The 20544-nt window shown below is 43.9% G+C and overlaps 1 protein-coding gene across 1 annotated transcript in view; it reads right to left on the bottom strand.

Moving 5' to 3' along the window:
- The window catches only part of ITGB1 (integrin subunit beta 1), a 43373-nt gene extending 26906 nt beyond the window's left edge, over positions 1 to 16467 (bottom strand). The window contains exon 1 of the mRNA XM_032180845.1: positions 16317 to 16467. Coding sequence (XP_032036736.1) covers positions 16317 to 16325 — 9 coding nt within the window. The 5' untranslated portion in view covers positions 16326 to 16467. The remainder of the gene's footprint in view (positions 1 to 16316) is intronic.
- Positions 16468 to 20544: the final 4077 nt, after the last annotated feature.

Raw genomic sequence — 20544 nt, 5'->3', positions numbered from 1 at the left:
TTCAGTACGAAAAAAACAACCCAGCTTTTATGTACGTCTCTGAAGCTTCTAATTTGAAATAAGAGACTCATCAAGTGACAACAGAAGTAAAGGATTACTTCTCTGCAATGAGACTAATTTTAAATTTGCAAATCAAGTATCAACACCTTTGTATTCTGCTCATCACCATGTATTTAGAAATAAAATTTACTCCTCCATATTACTAAAGCCTTTTGCAAGTTTTTTTCTTTAAATTAGAACAGCAATAGCATCTGTGTAGAAAATCAACTGGGCAAATGGGATCAAGGAAAAAAAAGATAAACGTTGTGGAAGCATTAATTCCTTTGAAATTAAGTGTCAGTGGTTAAGATGCTCAACCACTGCAGCATTGTCCCAGTCCATCAAGCAGCTCCTCACCTCACCCTGGGCTCCAGCATCCATCTGGCCAATGCCAAGCAAAGGATAAAAGAAGTACGAGGCATCTGCCTGCATGGTGTATTGAGTTGGGCCTTGCTGCAAAACGTTATACGCAAATACATATCCATGCTTCAGAACGAAGGGGAAGTATGCACAGGTCAGACACCCAGCAAGAGTTGAGTTGTTGTGCAGAAGCCACCTTTTTGAGGCAATAACCACAGAGCCTGCTTACCCACATCCCCACAGACCACTCTAACTAAACTTATAAAACTAGAAATGAATAAGCAGCTCACACTTTTGGACTAGCATTTGTGCTTCCTGCAGACTGACACCTCTATAAATCAGCTGTGTTTTCATGGGTTTAAAGCTTGATTGAGAAATGCTGTACAGAATTAATCCCTTCTAAAACTGAGACGATGTTTACAACAGCCACTTTGACCTAGAATGGAAAGTTACTAAAGAGAGCTGTCCCATCCTACTCCTCCTTGTTGGTAATTCCTACTACTTTCCTTTCTGACCTGTCACCATTAATAAAACCACCAACAAGAGCTAGAGCAGTGAAATGATCTGGCGGATGCACTAAGCCAGCAAAGAAAGTACCTGTTTTCAGCCACTGGGTACAAAAACGCTCATCCTGGTATGGCAGAGGTGGTGAGAAAAACCAAATGGGGATGGAGGAAAAGAGAATTGGGAGAACAAAGGATGCATCTGCCCCACACAGCCCGTGGCTGTATGCTGGGCTGGAGTAGTCACACGGTCGGCCCCGACCCCCAGTCGCCAAGGCTCTGTTTATAAAAGGAGCAGGAAGAGACATGTTTCTAAAATAAGCAGAATTAAATACTCTCTGGAGACGCCTGATTCAGTACTCGATGGATACCGTGCTAAAAAAGTTTTCTTCATTCACTCCAGAAAGTTTACCAGCTTTACCTAAAGGCCTGACTTTTCAGTGTGAATTTTAGAGACTGGCAAGATGTATCCCATTCACATTTCTGTAAAAGATGGAAGATAAAAAGGACATGGCAATTTTCCTTAACTGGAAAAAAACAAACAAACCTGGTGACATGGGACAGATACTAACAACAGCAACCCACACTACTGCCAGCACTCCTGATGGCCACAACTGCAACCAATGTTCACTGCAAACCCGAACTTGCCCAGATATGCAACAACTGTACGCACTATCCCTTCTGCTTGTACAACAGTTCACTGCTAATCAGCAATTCGCTATAAAAAGATGGTGTTAAATCAGTGTCTTCCTGCTCTCTCTCTTTAGTTTATTCGTTAAAAAAGCACAGGTGCAAAAATGAAAATGTTTCACGCCATAGAGTTAATCTTGGTATTTTGAATCAAAGGTCTGGGGTAGATTTTCCAACAAAACTAAAATAGGTAATTCCTTACTTGATACCTTAGCAGCTATCTTATTTAATCAACAAGAATGTTGCTGTGACACTGAATTCTAGCTGGAATACACTGCTTGCACTGCAAAACCTGGGACCACCACATCAAAAATATACCTGGAGCATCATTCCACATGGCAGTGGAGATTTGGGGTATGCACTGACAGCTGAAAAAAAAAAAGCAAGACATGTTAAAGAACCCAAACCTTCACTCACCCTGCAAAACTGCTTGCTTCCCAGCTGCAGACCTGGCTTTTTGCTCAGCACCCTGAGGACACGCTTTCACAGGCAGGCCCCAGCTACTGACCCTGAAGCAACAGAGATCAGCGAGTTGGGGGTTCGTGGGCTGGGAACATAGTGGAAATGGTTGAGAATGACACTGGAAATGCAGGCTCAAGAGTGGGACTTTGCAGCATTACAATTCACACAGACCTAAGCCTGTTTGCACCAGCTTAGTGCATGGTTCAGCAAGAGCAAGATGTTTCTTCCCTCCCCAGGAGCTTAACAGACCTTAACAGATCACTGCAGTAATATGGAAAGAATGGGACATTAACCCAGATTAATGTGCAAAATAAGAAATTCTTTAGTACTGAAACATCTTTTGCACAAAAATTCATCACATCAAGACTGCTTACTCAAACTATGTCCTGAAAAAGCTTTAAGTTAAGGCATAACGTCTTCAGCTACTGTGCAGCCACAGGATAAAACAACCGGCAGCATTTCACACTGGCCTTCATTTCTCTTTGTTATTATCTCTAAGTTGATGGAATAAAACAAGCATGTTCAACAAATACTTGTGATAAGCATTTCCACAACCACTCTGCTCTACTGGGGCATCATATGTTAAAGTAATATATGATACACAAGATAGGACTTATATTTCAATTACAAAGGGGATCTATAGGAAACTAGTTTCCTGCTCAGGTTAGGGAGCACAAATCCTCTAGTATGGTTATCTGAAGTTATCTGACACAACTAGTGTATGTCACGGTTTGGTTCATAAAATTTCTCTGCAGAGCTGGGAGTCCAGAAAAAGGCAAAAACGCACATTTCTGAATTGAGAATCACTGGGAAACGAACCATAATTCTGCAGCCTCTGCAAGGGAACCTGTGTCCACCTCCTGTGTTTAGGAAGGAGGACAAATATATAACACAACTGGTTTGCTGAGAGGCTCAGAAATGTCTTGCATCACATAACTACCCATAGTTAGTTTACACGTAGAGCTGCAGAAAAGTGGCTTAAGATTTACTAAAAAGCATGGGAGTCAATGGGAAATCCACAGGTGTTAGGTTCTAAAATATATTTGTGGCTCTGAAATCACAACTGAAAACCCAGCACATGCACTTGTGCCATGCTGCTGTTCAGCTCAATTCATGCAACTGTTCACATGCATGTACCAGCAGGCTGCGACCACAGCTTATGAACAGAGGTCCAAATGTGTTCTCATGTCTGCTTGTGTCCCTAGAGGACGGGATTTCTCTTTGTTAGTTTATAGAAGACACAGCTGTTTTAAGACAGAATAGCTAATTTAATAAGCACTCACAGAGTTTGATCATATTATTCCTTTTATATATGGTATTTATTGTTAGTTGTTCCCGGATTTCAAGGAAGCAATTAAGTATCTTTTCTGAAGATTACATTTTGGTCTTGATTTGAATCACTGAGTGGAAACAAATCTGCCCCAGTTAGGTGCCTGGCTGCACGGAGGCGGGTAGAGATGGAGATTTTTCTTGATAGAACACGTAAGTTTCCTCTGTTAGCAGAAAAAGGAGGTACCTGTTTCAGAACAACTGCAGATGTTAAAGTTTCCTTCTGTGTGACACCTTTCCACCTCAAGAAAGAAAACTATGAGGACACGGCAGAGCTGGTGGTACAGTATGACAAAAGGGTGCTAATGGTTCACAGATATTTTATAGCACATACCCAAGACATGAGAGAACTGGGCTCTGGACCCTCCTCAGCCTCAAAGGGTTTGAATTCACATTTCCAGGGAATGCTGTGGATATTCTGGTAAGAGCATTCATCATTATTCTTATAATAACAACGTTGCCGTGCAGCCAAAAACAAAAGGCACCAAGACAGAAAAGAAGTTGACAAGGTTTTGACTGTTGTTTAAGTGCTGAAGCACTTGGATGGCAGGAGGTAGAAGAAAAGATGTAAGTGGGGTTCCAGATCCTATCCACTGTAACTATATTGCTGATGGATAAAAGCAAAAAGACTTGGAGATGATCGTTTGGAGTATTAGCTGTCCTTTTTTCTCCCTGAATAACATCATCTGTAGAGGGAAATGAACACATGTTCACAACCAGATGCAGAAGAGAGCCTGAACTGCACCTCTCCTGTATCACGCACGACTACTCTGACTTAGTGGACACCAAGCAAAAATCATTAACTGTGGACCTGACCGCTCGGAACCATATGGTCTACGGAGGAACTATGGAGTAAAAGAAGGTAAGGTTAACATTTATCCTTTAACACCTTAAGGCAAGGAGAGACCTACTGAATTTAGACTCCTATGGAGCACAGCAATCCTATTTAGGCAGGCTCTGTTACATACTATGTTTTGCTTCATTGGACTGCATTTCTGTACAAGTTTTCAGTAGGAAAATCCCTTGATGATTTCACTTAATGACTAACAAACTCCTGCAACGAGCTTCAAACCTAAAAAACATTGATCACACACAAAAACAAGCTGTGTAGCTTTCTAGTAAATTGTAAAGATTACTCTTACCATGTCTAAAGCCTACTCAGATAGAAAGATGTTCCAAAAAGACAAAGTAAATAGTTACACAAATCCAGATTTCATGCCAGTGACAGTGGCCGAAACTATCAGGGTGAGGAAAAAAGGGAGCTCAGGGACACCACGAAGATGCTGCCGCTGACAAAGCCTTTTCACCTGTTGAATCAGCAAGCCCCACGAGCAACCTCAGTCTCTTGCCTTCGATGTAACACCTTCTGGAGAGCGCTGCGGTACGGGCAGGCTGACGTCGGGTAGTCAGCACCGCTTCCAAAGCGGGGACGGCTTCTCAAATAGTATGGGTACGCAGAAGCCTCCTGTGCATGGCATTGATTTATGACTAGATGTCCTCTGCACTACCACACTACTAGTAATTATGTATTTAACAAGAACAGTCATCTGCTGTATTGGACATCTGTCCTCAGCTTGGTCCTCATATGCACACAGAGCTTATTTGTATAAGGTTTTCTTTAACTGTTGAAACATACTTGAGAGGCAAGGTTCCATGGTTCAGGAGTTGCTTTGGAAAGCGTATCGATGCTTCTAAGGCAAGCAGTACATGGACACAGCTCACAAAAACAAGCCATCCAAGATCACCACATATAGCTAACAGCTTGAGAGCCAACTGAGATGCTCTGTCTCTAGGGAATATTATTTTTTTCCATATAGATTTACTTCAAAATTAAAAAAAGGAATTTATCCTCAGAGTACAGTTTATAGAATAAACTCACAGCTGTATTTTGGAAATGACATGAACTAACAGGTACATTGTGCTCAATGTTCACCATTAAATTAGGAGAGAAACGCAGCTCCTCATATTCTGAAGTGGAGAAGGCAGAGGCCTGCAGCTACATCTAATTGAAACACCAGCAATATGCTTTTACTGTTTAATACCTATAACTTATTCCTAGCTTCAACTACGATGTGCGCCTTTTTTTTCTGAAAAGCCAGTTTGTAATTTCATCTTGCTGTTGCACACCTCTCAAACTACTGTGTTTGATAAAATACCAAATAAAAAAAGCAGAATACCCCCCCCATATTTCTTTTTCTCTAACAAATCCCATGTTGTTGCATCCTGTCTGCAGAAAGCTGCAATTCCTATAATGACATTACGAAGTTGCTTGAACTTCAGTCAAGGAGAAAATACTAAAACCTATTCATGCTCCTGTTTATGGTAGTGTGCAAGCACATCACAAAGAAAGCTGGTTAGCCTTCCAGAGGTGCTAACAGCAAGACCCTGTGTAGATACTGTGGTTGAAACTAATAGTTTCTCTATCAACAGCTTCTTCACAAGTATACTTTGAAAGCTTCCTCTTTAAGGATAAATATATGGGGATGGGTTAAGTGTTAAGAACTGAAACACCTCACTTTTTTCCCCAAACGTTGATTTTCTTTACCTCAAAATCTTCACGGCCAAAAATGTTTCCTAATCTGTTCCCAAGACTTTTCTGACAGTCTAAGTCCACCACAGCCTTAATGACTCCAAGCACACCATCTCCAAGACTCCACGCTGTACCAATTCTCACTGTTATCAGTAGCTAGTTTTTCCATTGTAAATACTTAAGTTTTTCATTATTACAAGCACCTCTTTACACAATTGAAATTAAAACAAAGCAAAGCATCTGTTGTTGCATCACTTTGCAAGCCACCAGTGATTTCTGCCACGATAATTTAATTTCCCCTCTTGCTTAAATGTGGTGCTTTTGCATGGGGGGAGATGAATTTAGCATCCAGCTTGTTCACAAAGGTCTTACTAGTGCACAGCATGTTGGCTAAATTTAGCGTTTCCATCTCAGATTACAATTAGGAATGCTACCTAATGATTTAAGGCATTCTAGTTGAAAACATGGGCGTCTGTTCCTTGTGGTAGTATTAAATTCCCATACACTCTGCACCACTTACTACTCCCGTAAAGAGGCTATTTAATTTTGTGCAACTCAAACCTCGCATTTATCCACACACGGGGAAAAGAAAAGTTTAGTTAAACATATAAATATAGCTCCTTAACACAGCTGGCCGTAATTGATGCTTCTGAGGCCGTACTGCCTTAGTAATATTCCACGACTGCCGTAACGTCTGGCCAAACTTACTTTAATCCAAGGCTTTGTTTTAAAGGGGAAGCAGAGGAGAGGTATGGATGTTCTTAGGCAAAAAGAAAGTCAGTTAATGCAGTGCTGCACGTCTATTTCTTTAAGAGAAAAATGCTTGAAAACGTCCCACTCGCTGTCACGGCAGGTACTACAGGAAATCACAAGCTGGCATACCACAAAGTGCAAACTTAACGGAAACTCCGTTTTTACATGGCAGAGTTACCCACCAGTAACCATCGTGAACACTCTGGTACAGTTTCGGCGACTAAAACCAAGACGAAAGCCAACTGCTGCTGCAAGAAACCGTAGTGCTACAGCATCCCCACCTCCAAAAAAACCACTTCTGCACTGCCCATCTTGCAACCGCCCCCTGCCCTCAGCTGCCACCTCGGCCTGCAGGGCTGGTGGAGGACACCTTGTTCATCCCCTTCCACATCCAGGCCAATTTTCTGTAAGCTTCAGTGAATTGAACCAGGCCTCCAAAGGGCCAGATGAGTACTGAAAAAGCAACGTCTGCAAGGTCACAGCTGGCTGCTGGAATGACTGACCTTGGTAACTGCGCTGCGCTCCTTGGGTGCTGCTAAACCAAGGCGGGCCCACCTACCTTCCTGCCCTGCTCTCCTCGGGTACTGCTCCGTCACAGCGAGACAGTCTGCAGAGCTGTTCTGAGTTATAGATATGTATATATATATTTTTTTTCAATTTGTTTTTAATTTATTCTGACAAAAAATTTAACAAATAAATAAAAAAAATTAAGACTACTGCAGAGCAAACCACTCTGTTTTTTTATTTCAGGATTCTAATGACAAGAACGTGGCATAACATTAACATCTAGCATCTAAATATTTAATTGTGAGTTGTAAAAAGGTGCGTCATCTAACACAGTTTAGAGTGAGACTTGCACTGAAGCAACTCTCAGCATACTTCGAACATCAGGTAAACGGCCAAGAAAATGGATATACAGAGTCAATAATAAAAATTAAAAAATGGTCATCCCACTACATACAGCTTCATAGACCTGTACTTATTTTTACATACATATACATTAAAAATATACACACACACACACATACAGCCCTATAAACAAAATGACTAATGACGATGATTAATACAATGGCAGTGACAACTGGCTAGGCGTAAGCATGCACTGCAATAGTGGACTTCTCCCAAATTTTAATATGGGAGTTTGAACACTTGGCAAAAAGTTCACCCATCCGACAATAAAAAAAAACAACTGCAATCTCAGTATGAGTAAGTTTTACAAGAGATCCATCACAAGATGCTTTATAAAAAGCCATCCTTGCCTGAACAACCTGCCTATTAATACGCTTTTGCTGCTTTCCGGAGCAGAATTTTAAGCTCGGAGATCACAAAGTACTTGTAAGGGTCCTGCAAAAGATGATAAAAAATGAGGTTTCTCAAAGCATCTGAGCAGATCTGCCAGTTTGTTGCTACTGAATGGCAACACCTGTACTTCTTCAGACCCTAATTTCTGACTTTGCACCCTTTGTCTATAACTCATATTTACTGTAGACAATCCACCTAACTGAAACGCTGAGTTATTTCTCACCTGACCTAGCAAGGTAACATGGATTACTCAAGTCAGAAGAGCACCATCACATGCATGAGCGGATGCTGTAAGGCTCCACAACGGTTTATACCAATTTAATTCTGGATTGTTGCAGTTCCACACTCCTCTGATCACAAGCCACACATTTTACCATTCCTCCCCTTACCCTAACGAGTGTTACTAGTAATGCACATGGCCACCCACTCGAAGCAGCTGATTTAATGGTAAGTTATTTTTTGTCATGATATTTTTCGACCAGATCAGCTACTTCAGTGACTTACTGTACTGCCTTGTGCCTTCCACTGCTGGTGCAAGGAGGATGAAGACTGCAAGCTACAGGCAGCAGGGAGAATCAGACTGCAACAGTTATGACCTACTTTGGCATAAATTGCTGCAATACCATGTTCCTATGAAAATGCAATGCATTTTCACTGGAACGTATGGTCCAAGGGCTACTGGGACACTTTATGAAACACAAAATTCAGGTCAATTTGCAGAACACAAGTGGTTTTCATAGTTTTGAGTTCTCCTTAATGAGCAAGTTCCTTTTTTTCTTTAAACTCTGCAGAAAGACAGTATTAAAACTGCTGCCAGCTACAAGCAAACATTAATAATATTAAATACAGACATTAATTCATTCAGAAAGTGAAACTGCATTGAAAATTATGCACCAAAAAGAGCCAGTATCTATGCAAGCTTTTTTAATACTATCTAAACACCTTCCAAATTGGTCAGCTGGCAGCGAAAGAAGTGCTGGCAGCAATTTTACAGTTAGTTACTTTTTAATGCTAAAGCTGAGTTCTTTGCTGAAACTGCTGATGTCAGCAACGTGGCTACGTAACATTTTGATCTGGCCTTTGAAAATTCAAGCAACATCTGCAGTGGAGGGAGGTAGCACAGAGGAAAAAATAATGTTTATCGCTGTTTTTTCAATTTTATGATGCAGTTTAAACAACCTATAGCTGATATGTATAGTATGTTCTTCCGAAAAAGGAAATTTGCTGTTTCCTTTTTTTTTTAAAACACCCACGTCCACACCCAAGAAAATCTAAACACTGACATTCTTGAACATTTGTTTCTCACACAGATTCTTATTTGCATAGAAATGAGAAAAACAAAACAGATAAGGAATGCCCCATTTTCGAACTGCACAGGAAAAGCAAAGAAAAAATGTTACCTCCTAAAACTTTACACTTAGACATATTTTGCAAATTGACATAGGCTACATTCATGCACAATTAAGGATAGATTTGTATCTATTCTGAGGCAAGACCATAAGGCCTACATTTCAAAAATGGCCACGACTTGTATTTTACAGAAATCAGCCACAGTACTACTCTCAGTATCTGGACAATCTCCAGCTAACGCCAGAAATTGGGCGCATTAACATATACTAAATACAAGCTTGCAAAAACACAAAAGAAACTTCATAGACTGTAATTCCTGACTTTCTCCTATGACCATCAAAACTGATTTTAACACACTAAAACACAATTTCAAGTCCAAAAAGAGAAAAAACGGCCTGAACACACCGTTTCAAAGGCAGCAAATAATCAACCTTACACTGGTTGATCTTGTGTATCGTGCTAATAAAACTACCTCATTTCTTCTTTTTATCATCAGAAGAAGGTATGTTTCACAGGATGAGTGCAAAATTTTCAGTTACTCCACTATTAAAGATGCTTTAATAACACAGGAACTCATCCTGATGCAGAATTTAATGCAATTTTAATCACAACCAACTACTGAGATGCGTCACCTCTTGATCTTTTGGAGAGTGCTTTATATTTAACATCAAAAAAATTGCAGTCGTTTGTATTTATCTTCACTTCAAAAACAGTCCTTCCTTTCACCTGTTCTCATCTTCACACAAAAGCCTGAATCTAAGATCAGTAAAAGCAGATAGCTGAGGTGCTCGGCAGAGCGTGGGTGTTGCCCGGTTTAATACTTGGGCAACTGAAGCTGCAGAGGATGCTGGCCAAAATGCCCCAACGCCAGGCCCGCCAAGTGATGTCCTGCAGTTCCTGCTAGGCTCATGATGCTCACATTACTGCACAGCTCATCGGGACAGAGTGGCACTGGACCCCAGGTTGGGACAGGATAAGGCCACGGCACACTGCCCCGTACAAAGGCACCAAACCGAAGGGCTTCCCCCGCAGCCAGCCCGCTGCACCCCGGTAAGATGCATCAACTGCAGGTCCTTCAACGAAAATTAACAAACCGTGCAATGACTGATTCTCCTTATTTATTTTTTCCCTTTACAAAAACGAACAGCCCCACGTCCTGATCTCCATACTTGCTTCAAGGTCAAGGTTGTACCAAACCAGCAAGCTCAGCAGCAGGTTTCTTTTTCAAAAACACGATTTCGGGGATTAATACACGTAATAGCCAAGATACTGCCTTTGACTTACAAGAATCACCATTTCCTAAATGAAATGCTGACTCTTTCTAAATTGATCTAATCCAATTATTTTTCTTCTCTTTTAAATAACCACAATTCAGTCATTTTCGCATGAGGGTGATTTCAGTGTTTCAGTTTAGCCCAATATATATAATTACTGTTTTTCATTTTACCGCAAGTGAACGAGAAAAGAAGATACTTTCACTTTTTCAGTTCAGCTTCCACATCAAAAGTGCCATTACCTGTACAGTTCTACACGTAAAAAGAAAATTATTTGTTAATATTCGTAACAGTAAACTAATTACACATGATTACTTGTACATAGTATGGATACTACACAGAAGTCTACACTTTAATATGAGTCCATATAAATGATGGCTCTCCTTCCTGCTCATACACTAGAAACTATCGACAGCAGAAGTTAAAACTAAGTGAACTCAAAGCTAGGACTAAGTTGAGCACAAGCAATCTTGTACAAAACACAAATCATAAATTCATAAATTCATAAACTGCATAAATCATAAACTGCAAATATTATGTTGATTTTTTTTTAAGGGGAAAACACTATATTGAACTTGTTATAGCTTATAAGCATTTGAGCATTTTAAGAAGAATCTGCAATTAAATGTGGTCTCACAAATGAGAGGTTTAGGGAAAATATCTATAGACAGGAAACTAATGGTTTGTTGGCAGAACTTGAGAACTACATTAATTTCACAGAGACACATGATGTTTTTCTCTGAGAAAGCGAAAAGAATGAAAACGATGGTGAGAAAACACCAAACTCTTCTTAGCTCTTCCTAGCAATAACAAAGTTAAGATTCCAGGCTCAATTTTGTTACTCAAAACTCTCCCCTCTAATAAAAACCACAAGAATACTAATGATATTTCACTGCTGCTGCTGGAAAAGAAAAAGCACATGAAAGGGCTTTTAAGACAGAAAACATATTTCATAACCCTTTTTGCAGCTGACTGTAAAGAGAAATTGAGAAAGATATAGACAAAAAGATCCTTCTAATACACAAAATAGCTTTTATTCAGTGACATCCCAAAGAGGATTATAGGTCGGGTAGGAATCCCATCACCTTTCCCCAAAGTAAATATTGATATTATAGTCTCGCCAAGCTGCTTTTGTGCATTTGCTTGGTTATGCACAAGTTTTGTACTAAATTACTGACTTCACCATCTCTGCAGATTTAAAACATCTTCAAATTGTTAATGGGACAATTAAATACCCTAGGAAGCCCACAGAATCACTCTAATTGGTTTAAGAATAGAAAAGTAAAAGGTGGTTATTACAAAAACAGAGTATGTTTATTAGCAACATTCTTCTACAGAGTACACCCTCAATACTGAAAAACACAGCTGTACTACTTAGTGATGCCAGTGAGATGCCTGTTGTCTTATTTTCTATTCACAGAAGTCAGAATTTTCATTTTCTTTGCATGACATTTCCAAAATAATCTATTAAGCAAGCTGATATATGTTTTACATCAGACTAGAAGCTCCTACAGCCAAAGCACATGTTGTTTTCTCACAATTAAGTTGTATATACTTATTCTGGTACTTACATTACTCATCCACATGGGGGGAAAGAAGTAAATTTAGAGAAAGGTCTTATTGGAAATCTACCCTGACTTAAAATTTCAAGTTTAGGTTACCAGGCCATGCCCATGGAGGACAAACTGGGGAAGAACAACAACAACAAAAAATAATAATTGAATTTGTTTTTCCATTTCTGGGTAAACATGAAAAAGACTCTGTAGGCTACCCCAGGATGTCCATAACTATGACAACGCACAGACGCTGGTCAATACTGTGGTCAGCTGTGGGTACTGCACAGCAAGTAACATCAGCCTTTATTCAGAAGGTTTACAACACAGTATGTCACAAAACAGAGCAACACAGGAAGAACTACACGGGAAAAAAAAAAAAAAAAAAAAAAAAAAAAAAAGATTATATTGGCCAGTAAGTGACAACATCAATTAATATTAGAACAAACCAACTAATTTTGACTTTTTGTCACAAAAGGAGCCTTAAATCTGGGCACAATACTGCCAACATCTGACCAGGAGATCATGCTGCAGAACGTGTTCATCTGCAGTTCTCTTCAAGTTTTGTGATTCTCTGTCACCCCCTGCTTGAAAAATAATCAAGATCCTCTTCAGAAATACCAGCTAAGCCTCTGCTAGGCTAAAGATTCATTTTCCTGTAAAGCCTTAAGATGCACATCATCGTGTAAAAAATCCCAATGCATATATACACGAAAGCTCTTAACAAGCACACTACTGTTATGAAGTGTCTTCAGAGCAAGGCAGAGTAGAGACAAGTGCATAATTAGCAATATACGAGATGGGATATGAGAGGCAGGAAAGTACAGAGCTAATTCTGAGCTTTCTGCTGCTGAGAGACAGGCAAATTTCTATGGGGGCACAGAATGTGGTAGATGGCATAAAAATTTAGTCATAGGGAAATAGCACACAAACTGGTAAGTACTTTTAAAATGACAATAAAAAAAAATCTAACTACAAGTCGCCTTAATTGCATTTTAAAGAATTATTTAATTTATGTAATTGCTTTATGACCTCTACCAGTGGATTCTGAGAAGCTTAAAAAAGAAAAAAGACATTCCAACAAGGGTTCCCTCTCAGAGGGCTCACCGCAGTTTCTAAAAATAAAAATTTGCCAAGGAGAACAGTCAACCTATAAAATAAACAAATACATACATCACTTGAAATTCCAGAAAAGAAAATAACAGCAGAACAGGCTCCACTGCTGCCAAGCCTGGATTCCTCTTCCAGGTCTAACTAATGTCCTTCCAAGTGTCATCTGAGAAGGCACGATGAATCTTAAAGCCAGTTAACTTGACATACTTAATTAACATTGATTAAAAAAAATAATAAAATTTTAAAATGCCTGTTTTAATTGCAGTTTTGCAAGGTCTGACTGCTTGCAACAGCAGCTCTCACATGGAAGATGCACAAAAAGTATTTGGAAAGGTGGCAGGGATGGGGAGGTAGGGCCCATCAACTGCCAGAAAATGTCCATTCTGGCTCTGTTCTTTCCCCCCCAAAAAAACACTCATGAGACCACACACTGGGGGCAACATTTTCTGTCAACTAGCAGGGAACGGAAGGCATCTGCACCCTACCTGCAGTGGTGACATGCACTGAGGCTGTGCCAGGCATCACGCATTGGTCCGCATTTATTTCTGCAGATGCCCACCTCCATGTCTGCTGCTAGAGGAGAATGAGCAACATCAGGGGGAGCCTGTTCCAAAAGCACAGCCTCTGATAGCTTACAAAAAAGGTCCCACTGCAGAGCAGGTACTTCATCGGTCCTTAACAGCAGTCATGCGGCAGCCACCATCACGACGGTTTCTGAAGGCCGCGCTGCCACAAAGAGCCATGTGGTCTGTAACAGGCTGGGCCTCGGGCTTCACCAAGGGGCACTTGTACATCACACCCATCGTCTAAATCAAGAGTGGTGGAAGGTGGGCATGACAACTGCTTATGGGCAAGCTGAAGTGCTCATACCAAAGGCAGAGGGGGAACTATATTCGGGGGAACAGCATGTGTCAGCCCCGCGGCTGTGTCACCCTCTGAGCTGGCCCTGCTGCTGCCCAAGTTACTACTTCCTGAGCTGTACCAAATGTGCTCTTTTTAAAACTGCATGACAGCAGATCTGCCCCGAGAGAAGTACGGGGAGCATGGCTAAGAGCAGAGGGATGAGAACATGAATCAGGAAGAAAGAACAGCAGGAAAAGTTTCCGGACAGTTTGCATTCAGCTGTGGGAATCACTTCCCAAAGGAAGTGGCAGAAGATTAACCACTCGAGTCACTTAAACTCAACAAGACAAAACACTGCAATTCTGCACTCACATCAGAAGCTCATGAATATTCCAGAGAAAACTTGCAGCCCTCTGAATCTGTCCCTCGTGAGGGCGGACACAACTAGGACCATTATGCAGATGGGACAAACGCGTGTCCAGAGCCAAATGGTCTCCCTGGCTGCACAAAAAGGACACCAGATCTGTAACTGCTGACACTTCATTTTTGAAATAAGACTGGTTATTTATCACTCGGCTGGCAAAGAGGCACAGCACTTACCAGCTCCAACTTTGACTACGGTAAGGTACCATCCTCCAAGCCTGTTGAGTTTGCACCTTCCACTTCATGAAACATCTTTGAAAAGGACAAAAGTTGAAGGTGTTCTCATCATGAACTTGCCTCGTCTTGCCTACCTATTGCCAATGGCTCACTGTTTTTGCAACCCTTAAAAATATAGCCTTAGGCAGGCTTGCAAAATGCTACTTAATCATTTGCCAGAGGCAAATAATTTTTTTTTTGGTGACAGGACAATGAATCATCAGTTTCGTCACGGGGGTGGACGCGGACAATGAATGTCTTCGCTACTTTTAGAGTCTTGCTTAATTTGTCAAATTTAAGTCCTTCTAGTCGCACAACGCTTCTTTAAAAGGAAAAAAAAAAAAAGTTACTATCAAGTCATCTCATTTCACAGTAGGAAACTGGTTCTTCTCACCCCGCCACCATCACCTAGTGAATGTGCCAGGAGCGCAGATTATCTAAAGCCGTCTCCACACACGCGAAGCCCCACTCCATTTCAACACCTGAGCACATGCTCAGCGCCTGCCACAAGTGGTTTGACTGATCTGAATGGCACTGAGCCCTCCTCTTAAAGGTTTGTGTGCGTTGGCATGAACAGGACTGCAGCACCAAGCTGGTAAATCCACCAGAAAATCAGCATTTTTCACCCAACAAGTATGCACACATGTGTTGGCATGAATGCACCGTTGTATTATACAAAAGAGAAACCCAGCAGAAATGAAGAACTCCTGTCCAACTTTTTTTTGATAAAGAAACACAGCCACGAAGACCACCTGATGAGTCTAACAGGCGGGCAGACGTTTATTCCATAAGACGAAGACATCTGACATTGGCGCTAAACACGACCTAACAGTGAGTCAGGGAAGAATTTCCGATCCCTTCACCCTTCAAGCTTCCTCCCAGCCATCTGGTACACGAAGGCAGCGATACTGGACAAAACGCGCCGCTCGCATTGTTTTAGGGCATTTCAGAAACCACCACGTGAAAAGGGATCGCATAAAAGCCCCCCACCCCAAAACAAGCTCGTATAGAGCGAAGGCTCAGCGCCAGCAGAAAAGGCACCGAGCTGAAGGCAGCCCGAGCGCTGCCTTGTGCCCCCGCAGCCATTCAAACAATCCAACAGGCCCAAAACCTCGAGATAGCCGCCCAAATTCCTGCCCTGCCCCACTCCTGTCACTCGCCCCTTCCCCTCCGCCATGCAGGCAGCCCCGCAGGGCGGACACCCCTCGGTGTATGCGTGTGTGTGTGTGCGGGGGGCGCCTCCAACTTCACAGACACCGGGGGTAGGGGGCGGGGGGACGGCCACCGAAGCGAGCTCCCCGCATCCCTCCCGGGGCCGGGCGGACAAAGGGGCCAGCGGGCGGGGAGGCCCGAGGCCGCCGTCCCGCCGCCACAGGAAGGAGCCGCAGCCCGGGCCCGGCACCTTCCCGCCCCGCTCCCGGGGCCAGGCGGCTCCCGGCCGGGGAGGAGCCCTCCCGGACCCCTTCCCGGGGGCTCCCCGCCTCCCATCCCCGCCCGGGAGGCTCCGAGCCATTTCCCGGGGGGGGCTCCAACCTCCTCCCGGGGGGCTCCCGTCCCACCCCCGTCCCCCCGCTACCTCGGCCATGGCCGCGGCGCTGCTGGCTCCTGCCAGGGGGCGCGCTCCGGGCCGCCCGCCTGCGGCTCCCCCCGCGCCCCGGCGTCCCGGGAGCGGGCTGGGCTGGGCTGGGCTGGGCTGTGCACGGCGGGGCGCCCTGCCTGCCTCCCTCCTCGTCCCTCCGGTCCTCTCCTCTCCTCTCCCGTCCTGTCCTGTCCTGTCCGGCTGCCCTCCGCTCCTCCGGGGTGTCGGGGGGGGTGCCCGGCGCACGGGGCGGCGGGGGAAGGGAGAGGAGGGAGGGAGAGAGGGAGGGAAGGGGAGGGAGGGGAAGGTCCGCGCTCGGCCGCCCTCTCCCCGCCCCGGAAACACATTCCTCCCCGCTGCCGTCAAGCCCCGGGCGGGGGCGCGGAGGAGGCGCTCCGGGCTGCGGCTTGGGGAGGGAAGGAGGGCGAGAAGGGCGAGCAGGGGGGCTGGAAGGCGAGAATGGGGGCTGGAAGGCGAGCAGCGGGGCGGGAGGGCTCGCCCTGGCCGCCGAGCAGCACGGCTTGGCCGCCCCGCCTGGCGCTGGTTGCGCCCCATCAACAGCCCCGGCGGGCACGGGACGGGCTCTCAGGGATCGCCGGTGTCCCCGCTGTCCCCCAGCTCCCCCGGAGGCGGCCGCCATCGCCTTATTTGGTGGCGTTTCATCAGCTGCACGCCCGCCGTCGGGGCTGGGAGCACGCAGGGGCCCCGCGCTTCCCGGCCCCGGGTGTGAGGGAGCGGCAGGGAGCGGGCGGGGTCCGTGTGCTGAGCCCCGGGGCAGAGCCCAGCGGGGTCCCCAGCCCCGGGGAAGGAGCCTGCTGCTCCTCTCCGAGTGCCCCCCGACGTGGGGAGCCGCTGATGGAGAAGGGAAAAGTGGCACTCGGGGCTCTTCGGGGAGGTAAAGTGCCGCAGGGCGCCCTGTGCTTTGGGACCGACCTGCTGCCGCTGGAGCTTGTGCCAGTGCTTCTTTGGGAAGGATAACTCACGACCGATAATCGTTTTTATCCCTTTTCCTCCAGTTTCTCACTAACAGCGCTTTAAAATAAAAATAGAAACTCTTTCTGCCTTACTCAGGCACGTGTGGTGTGGATGCGTCTTCCCTTTGTGCAGTTGTTGAGGATGGAGTCTCTCGATGCAGCAACAAACTTTTAATGCTGGTTCAGCTGCAATCCTACAACTTTACACCGTGTTTAGAAAATGAAATTGTCAGTTGCTTTCCAAGCAACTTCATCACAAGCAAACACCGAACAACCAAAGTGGCAAAGAAATAACTCGCACGATGAGAGATAAAGAAGCCAGGAACCATATGGTGCAGCAGTTAACTTAGCATGCATTATTAATGCTGCCAGGAACAGGGAAACAAGCTGCCATAAAAACAAACTTCCGAAACAGCATATCACACAAAACAAAAGCAAATGCAGGATGGATAGCAATCTGCCACAAGGCATTTAGGTACTGGGGGAGAAAAACGTCTTTAGGCGAGGTATCTATCCTTACTGTAAGAAAAAAGAAATAATAACGCTTTGCCAGAATATGCAAATCGCGAGTGGACATGCAGTATGGTGTACTGCAAACAAGCAGTGGCAAATGTGGCCCCCATTGTCATGGCTGTGGCTTGCTGGGGCTGAGGAGTCAATAAACTGTTAGCAAACTGGTGCTTCCTATGCTACCACAGCTCCCAGTGCAGACATCTGCGCGTCAAGTTACCAGTGGCTGACTGTGCGATAGGAAGCTGGCAGGAAAAGCCTCCCAAATGGCTGAAAAGAATCGCTGAATTATTTGGCCGCTTTCTGGACTCCTTTTGGAGAGTGCAGATGTGCACGAATGCCATTTGTTATTTTCCAACACTTCCGAAGTACTAAAGATGTCAGAGAAAATGCTGGAGGTATCTGAGCCAGCAGACGCAACTGCAGATGATGTCAAAATGTTTAATGTAGCATCTCCATATTGTGGTATACACAACATCTGTGAGAGTGAGTGAACATTTTTGCATGAAGGCGATCAAGCAAAGGCAGGTTTCCATGGTCTGAGCAGGCAGCAGGGAAGTGTTTGTTTGCTGTTAGGCGTGGGTATCATTTCTGGGAATCCACAGCCTTGCATCTTACACAAAATAGGTGAGCAAATGTGACACCAAGCAAAGGAGTATGAAATTGTGTGTATTCACTCAGTATGTACACCAATTTTTTTTTTTTCATATTGCTGGATTTGCTTTCCGTTAGCTATTGCTTATTCTGTAATTTTGAGAGATTGTGGTTCTTTGCTACTGGACTCGGATGTAGGTTTTTCACTCTTCCTTCTCCATGTACATGCATGTGTCAAACCAATACAATAATTGGAAAATATCAGAATTATATTACTTCAGTTAGCTTAACTTAGTTTTATTTATTCAGCGTAATTATATTAAAATAATATTATTATTTTTCCCTGATTTCTTCATGTATATTTAATACTTGGATTATATTTAGGAAACCATAAGCACTGTCACTTGGTAATGGTGCCTTTCATTTTCCGTGTAATCTACATGCATTTTCTGTGAACAATGTAAGACATAAATTTCTGTGCTGCAAAATAGACTGTCTCAGGGGAGCTGGCAAAGTGATGTCTGCAGACATACCAACAGAAATAGCAAAATAGTTTGTAAATACCTCTTGTTTTTACGATTGTTTGCATATCATATTATCGAAAAAGTCATAAGTAGTCAGAAAAATATTTTAGCATTTTAGTTATTGCTTTCAAAATGGCTACAGTATATTTGGAAAAATATATTACTTAGTGAGTACAGCTGATTTAATTACATGGAGTTATCTTTTGTACCTACTAGAGTTTTGCTATAAAAGTCCATTAAAGAATATGTTTTAATTCTGTCTAGCTATCTTTTAATCTGAGCCATTGGCAAAAGAGAGCCACATATCATGGAAAAGTAGCGAGTGGTTGGTGGAGCACCAGGTCGCAGCCTGAGAATCTCTGGCCAATTTTCAGAGCATCATTTTATCTGTAGGTACCAATACATACATTTTGGGGTGGGGTTCTTGGTTGCAGTTCCCCGGTGGCTGCAGGTTGTTGGCACCCACTGAGCTCTGGTGGGTGCCCAAGCCCATGCAGCTGGGGGGATGTCACGGCTGTTCTCCACCTCGCTGCCTCTGCTCCTGAAGCTCAGCAAAGGGTTTAAAGGGAGATGCTTTGCAACTGGGGCCACAGCGAGGAGTGCTGCGTTTTGCATGTTGGTCCCCACATGCCCACAATTAGGCAGGCTCTCCCCAGAGCATTGCTCCTTCCCACCTCGCTCATAATCTCACCACTTCCTAACACAAGTCTTCGCTGCTTCACACCACATGAGATAACAGCCTGTCTCAGCCTCATTGAGTGTTATCTGTACTGCTCTTTCCCAACATGTGTTACTGAGAGTGGAGTACTTTCTTTCTCTTTTTCCCCCCTTCTTTTCTTTTCTCCCCCTTCCTGTTCAAAATGCTTCTAACCTACCTAGGACTTCAATTTTTTTTTTCTTTTTTATTTTCAAACTAAAAAAACAACAAACACCACCACCACACCATGCCATAAAAGCAAGGCAGACCTCCTGGGATGCTGCCACCTCGGTGAGCACCAACCTTCCCTACCCTGGCCTGGGAGCGGAGCAGCATCCATGGCCCCTGCTAAGGAACCGCAGCCACCTCTGCATGGTTGTGGAGGTGCATGGCGAGCAAGGGGCCCTGCTGGAATCTTCTCAGCATGGGGTTGTGCCTTTTGAGAGGGAGAATGAAGGAGATGTTAGACACGGCCACAAGACCGCTAGCACGTAGTATTAAAAGATGGGCTCGCTTGGTGCAGGAAGCGATGGTGCTAAGTGGTTGTGGTCATTAATTCTCATGTCAGCCTCTGTCTCTTTTCTTCACAGATGCAGACAGCGAGCTGACCTGGCAGCTTATCGGCCACGTACAATGTGCCCATTATACAGAGTGGTACATTTACATTGGGGTGAGTTTCTCCTGCCCTACACAAAGGCTGGAGTGACGTGAGTCACAGGGACGGCGAGCTGGAAGATTGCAGCAGATTGTAGTCTGGCAGCAAAGACTTGCTCTCCAAGACTGTCCTCTTGCAGGACACTGAATGCCCTGCTGGATCAGGTTCCAGATCTGTTTCTGGATCAGCCTCCTGGTCACGTTCAGCACTTAGCTGCAGTAAGCTTGATACATTAACGTCTGGTTTATGATCAACGCTTAGCTCTCTATTT

The sequence above is a fragment of the Aythya fuligula genome, chromosome 2 (assembly GCF_009819795.1).
Source record: "Aythya fuligula isolate bAytFul2 chromosome 2, bAytFul2.pri, whole genome shotgun sequence".
Taxonomy (NCBI): Eukaryota; Metazoa; Chordata; class Aves; order Anseriformes; family Anatidae; genus Aythya; species Aythya fuligula.
Note: the sequence above shows the minus strand (reverse complement) of the source record. Positions and strands in the feature narration are given on the sequence as shown.